Source organism: Gavialis gangeticus, unplaced genomic scaffold (assembly GCF_001723915.1).
Source record: "Gavialis gangeticus isolate Ggan-Ray unplaced genomic scaffold, GavGan_comp1, whole genome shotgun sequence".
Lineage (NCBI taxonomy): Eukaryota > Metazoa > Chordata > Crocodylia > Gavialidae > Gavialis > Gavialis gangeticus.
In genome coordinates, this window is record NW_017729025.1 from 124,359,227 (window position 1) to 124,365,193 (window position 5,967).

General features: G+C 39.3%; 1 protein-coding gene across 1 annotated transcript in view; it reads right to left on the bottom strand.

Moving 5' to 3' along the window:
- Positions 1–4,618: 4,618 nt before the first annotated feature.
- The window catches only part of DCDC5 (doublecortin domain containing 5), a 122,200-nt gene continuing 120,851 nt past the window's right edge, over positions 4,619–5,967 (bottom strand). The window contains exon 19 of the mRNA XM_019519508.1: positions 4,619–5,022. Coding sequence (XP_019375053.1) covers positions 4,847–5,022 — 176 coding nt within the window. The 3' untranslated portion in view covers positions 4,619–4,846. The remainder of the gene's footprint in view (positions 5,023–5,967) is intronic.

Below are 5,967 nucleotides of genomic sequence, written 5' to 3' on the forward strand. Positions count from 1 at the left end.
TTCTGCAAGCCCCTCCTCATCCTTACTATTCAGAATTGTTGACTCAGCCCAGAAGGAAAGAAGCGATCCAGTGGGACCATCAGCCTTTTAAATAAGATGTTGGAAAGGACCAAGGGCAAGAGAAAGGCTAACCAGTCATAGCAACAAAGAGGAGGAGAGGGGAGGTGTGAAGAGAAAGCTGTTCAAATAAAAGGCGTATGTATACACTCCATTTCCATAGCTAGCTGTAGCTGTGATTCTGCCCCTTAAAACTGTTATTTCTCTGTATCACAATAACCTTATCAAATCAACTATTTTCTGTAGGTACCTGGGACATATGGCAGCAGTTGAAAGGTTAAGTCTTATCCTATATTTATATGATTTAAGTACATTTAAATCTACTGTCATTTTTCAAGGAAGAAAAATAAATACAAATCCTAGCTCCTAACTTTTTAGTGTTATACTTTTTTTCTTGTAGGTGCGATCACTCTAACTTTGCACTTGAATCTTTGAAGGAGAGTCTACAGATGCCTTTCACATCTTTTCAAGTCATGTAATTCAGTACTTTTACCTTTTACAAGTCTTAATAATGAATAAAAGTAAGATTATCATTTAAAGGAAGAATGATAAATCTTTTCTTTCAGCGTGGATATTGGAGCCCATTTGCTTTTTTACATAAAATTAGGCTTTTCTTGGGCTTTTAATAAGACCTAAAATTAGCATTACTTGCACTGTAGCAAGATCAGTGATGCTGGTGATAATACACACACTTCTGCAGTAACTTTATTGGATAATCACACTAAACTTCACATAACTAATTTAACCTCCCTGCGATGTACATTATAAACCAATTACCTACAATACATTTTACACATTACAAAACTACTGTCATCTATGGATTGAAAAGGGGAAACTCTCTTTAAAAAGACCAGCAGTGACATCACATACACTTTAGGACAGGCATACATAGCAGAGGCAACAAGATTTTTCCTTGTACATCGTATTTGAAAACCTTCCAGAATTTAGAAAGTAACAGCTAGTGGCAAATAGCTAAAAATGTACATAACTTTCATCAATGGCTTGGCCATTTACACACAGGATGATCTATCCAGAGATACAGGGAAACTTTGTTGGCTTCAGTTCAAAATTCTACATACCTTTACTTTTAACAGATACTTACCTAGTTGTGGAGATGATAAGCACTGCTACTAAGAGCCAGAAGTGAACTGGGTGTTTTGGACTAAATAAGAAAGTTTTAGCTGTTATTACATTTTAAAGCTTGTTCATGCTTTTATATTGTCAATTAAGGTATTGTTTACTACATCTAAAATAGCTATAATATGTTCATCATTAATATTTAAAATAAACGAAATCTTTACAACTTGATATATGAACATTTTCTTAACAAAATGTATTCTGTTACTGTAGCTCTACATATTGGTTTACTATTATCAGAAGAGTACTGAAAAACTTGTAATATTTAAGGTGTAGAACAACCCCTGTACTTTTATTAAATATTAGCATGGAATTCATACAAAGATACAGAGCACATCTACACATGCAATTAATCTGAAGCAATAAACTTTGACGCTTATTGCAAGGGAGTTTATTGCTCCCAGGTGCACTGTTTGAACATGTGCCTGAAACCACAGCATGTTGAGACAGGTCAGAGTACTCCCAGCTGGCAGGAGGCCCAGGGGTCAGCCTGCCAGCCCAGGGCTGCTCCAACCCAGCTCAACATACTGCAGAGGAGCTGGCTGGGGCGTAAGGGTTCTCCAGTGCAGGGTTGGCTGCAGACAGCGCCCACACTAAAGCCCCAGCCAGCCACATCAGCATCTACACATGTACTACTGTGGAGTAAAAAACTCCACAGCAGGATAGTTCTTTTACTTACAAATACTATCCTGCTGCAGAGTTAATGAGTTTCTTGCAGCTTAATAGGAGCTAATTAGTCTACTCTACAGGAAACATCTTGTGTAGACACACCCAATATTTGAAAAACAGGTCACAAGACCAATTCTCACAATGGTCCTATAAAATTGTGAGCAAACTTCATTCCCACTTAATATTTAAAATAAATAAGAACTCCATTGATATCAGTGAAGATAAAATGATGTGAAATTAGTAGCTGGTAAGGCATATGTGGATTAACGCATGGGCCAGGAGCTTCCCCACAAGAGGTCCCCCAATCCCCTTTTTACCTAGGGCTCCAAAATATCTTAATCTGCCTCTGATGTAAAATGAGGATTAAGCCCTAAAAATTTTTCTGTAAGTATTTACACCTCTTTTATAAGTCATTAAAAGCTTTTTATTTTTAAGTTGACATAAGTATATGCAGTATGTTAGCATGTTAGAGACTTTAATTTGTATACTACTCTGTTTCAAATGTTTGGCTGGCTTCAGAAGAGCAGGCAGTCACAAAATAGGCTGTTTTTATTTTTCTTGAGCATACCTTACAAGTAAACACTTTGGAGATATAAAATCCTCATGTAGAAACAGTTTTCTTATCCATAATTAAAAAGAGAAGCATGAGATATTCAGAGAAACAGGGTTCTCTTGAGGACAATGAGTGTAGAGTATGGGCACTGGCCTGTCACTGCTGATTTACATTTGGATCACCTTAATGTTTCTTTAGCAGCAGGAAATATATTTTTCAGAGAAAGCTGTCAAGTTCAGAGATGTTGTTACCATTCTAGGTTAATAATAAAATGGTTTCTTGTTCATATAAAAATATTGAAATCTGATTTGTGGCTTATGTAGAACTGATTCAAATTGATAACCTCCCCCCCGCCCCGCAGAAATTACCAGGTTTATTAGAAATCTAGGGTGCTTGAATTCATCTGACAATCATGTACTCTAGCAAGTACACTGAAACCAACTGCTAGGAGAGGGACCACGTAAGCTTCAACCAGAGGGAGTATTTCCATTAAACAGAGAGGCATTTGGATGAACAAAAACCTGAATTTACTTGTCAAGCATCCACATAACAGTGAATAAAAACAAATATGACTAACTTTAAGTTGGCCTGTTATTCAGCTCATAAAGTCTGTTATTCACACTGAATCACTATATCTGTCTTGTTAAGTGTTGTACTATGACACTAAGCTTTTGCACCTGAAAATCCACTTAGCTAGTGATAAAAGAAAATTTACATTCTGCTATTTGACGCTGAGGATGCATGCAATACCCTCTCCTTTCCCAATACTGACAATTGATGCAAAGCAGAACACTCTTTGTGGAGAACCATCAGCCTTTTGAGCTAAGTACAGACAGTCAAAAAGCCCAGGGCTGAATTGATTCAATCTTTACAGGCTAGTCTAAGCTGCATAGACTGAACTAATAAGCAAGTGAACAGACATTCACTTTTGATTCTGAAAATGCAGCCACATGCCTGTGGTGGCTTGGGGCAGAAGCCAGGGGGTGCTAGAGCATACCTCCCTGCATCACTAAAGCAGAGAGCTTGGACCAAGGCTAGCCTGCCTATCCTGTGAGGGGAAAGTGGGGATTTGCAGGGGGGGTATAAAGCATACTGGGAAGCTGGGGGACTGTGAGTTAACTTGAATCTGGAGGGGATCTGGGCCAGAATTTCAATAAAGCTGGTCTTCAATTTAATCCCATGTGACCAGAAAATGAAGACGATGAATGAAGAAATATTGATTTTTTTTCATTACTCACAGATCACTTAACCTAATTCATGATGATTCCACATTTGCTCAATTTAGTACAAGTCCCAGTCCCCTCACTTTTAGATGAATTAGTACAATATAATATACATTGTATATATTTTCAGTATTTTAGGAAGTTCTGAGAAGTTAGCTGCCAAACCCCTTTCCCATTTATTTTAAATGTTAATTTTGTTTCTTGTGGGTTTTTTTGTTTTTGTTTTTGAATTCAGTTAAAATTAAAATAATAAAAGCTGCTATGGATGGACAGTTATTACCTAATAATCATTTCTAGGACCTCTCAATCATACTTGGTGGAGTCAGCTTTGTGAAGTCACTACTCAAATTCATATGCTATATATGGGCAGTTAGGACACAAGCATGAAGCAGAGAGTTCATGTTTTATTTAGTGGAAATTGACTTTTCCACTTCCCCAGAACTGAACCAGAGTTACTGAGCTTAGTCACATAAGGTGTTTAGCTATGTACTCCGGGAGGTGTGGAGAAAGGAGGGGCTTTAATTAGAGCAGCTCCAAGAATTGATCTAATTAAAGAGCCCAGAGTATCACATGTAATAGCATCCCCCCACGAACTCCTGAAGAGGAATTACCATGTTGTCCAATAAGTGAACAGAAGTCCTCCCTTATAAGGGTTTGCAAACTGTGACTAGATTTGGTGATACGAACATTTTTGGGTAACTGAAATATGACAAAGGGCAGGGGCATATGTTCACTCATGACTAATGCCAACATAAAAGAATTTATGGTGGTACAAGAGTCAATATCTGTTTGCACCCAAGGAAATGATATGGCAATCAATTAGTGGTACTAGGTTTGGATCGACTCAAATCCTTTGAAGAAATGATAAGCCTTAGCATGCTTGGTATCACTCTTATCACAATAAAATATTGTGCTGCAACCTAAAATCTGCCCAGTTTTTTCAGAACTGGACAACACTTTTTAACTACAGTGAGGACTAGCTCAGTATTAGCTACAATACTGGGTCATTTTCTAAGGAAAAATGGTTGGAAAGTAGAAAGTTTCACTTTTAGCACTGAATTCCTCAGAAAGAAAAATTTTTAGGAACCAGTTACCTATTTCTATTTGTAGTTGGTTGATACAGTAATTGATCTGTATAAGATTACATACAATGTCCATAATAAGGAAATTTTTTTTTCCTTAAATAGTAATAGTAACTGCACAGTATTTATAGCCTTGGTATAAAGAAAAAAGAAAGGACTACATAAATGACTACATGTTTGTATAATACAACCTGGCTTTTAGATATTTTTGAAGGAGAAACAACAATATTAGTGGCATCTGGACCTCGCTGCTTATGGATTCTGGCATAAATGGCTCTAATTTCCACTTGCTGCTTGATGACTGTAAAAGCATTTCAGAAAAACAATTATTAATATAGAATTTTTTAAATAAAATGTATTATCATGAAATTGTAGAAAACATACAGTGGATACACATAACACTTATGAGCTTTAATAAGAATAGGGAGATGTCTTTCTGTCTTTGGAGGGAAAAACTATTCCTAAAATGAGACCACTTATGTATCCAGAGGCCATGTCTAGACAAGGGAGCCCATGCCTGTTGTGGTGCTTCAAAGCAGTTTGAGATGCCACAGGAGGCATGCTAAGAATGGAAAAATGTTCTCTGCACCGCATCTTTGCAGCATGGCCTCTAAATTTGATACCGGGAAATCCCAGTATAAAAAAAAACAACATGCTAGGGAGAAGCAGCACAATGAAGCAATCAGAAGCTGGGTCCTCCAGAGAGATGCTCTAGCATGTGACCAGAGTGTCTCTATAGCTGATGTGTGCCCCTGCTAGTCCAGTATGCTGCCTCAGCAAGGCTAGCACCAGTGACTTGGACCCAGTCTCTGTCCCTCTGTAAGTAGGGACATGTGGGTGGGAGGACTCTGGAGGTGGGAGGAACTGTGGGTGGAAAGAACTATGGGATCCACCCCCCTGCATGGTGCACAGCCCTCCCTGCATGGCACACAGCCTCCCCCCAATCCCCCCAGCAGCAGCAGTCACCATCAGAACACTCACGGCCTTCCCCTGGCAGAGACTCCTGGTGGTGTGGTGCCACCTCAGACCTGGGGGCTGCACTTGGTGCACAGTGCCAGCCCAGCTCTCTGGCGCACACCTTCTGCCAGAACCAGGCCAGCTCTTGCTGTTACCTGGGGCTCCCAACACCTCAGGCAGAAGCTGCATACTACTGGGCTGGGCCAGGTCCTGCCTCCATGGAGCCAGCCCAGCCCACTGGTACACAGGGAACATGGAGACAGGAGCTGGCCCAGCCCAACAGCGTGCA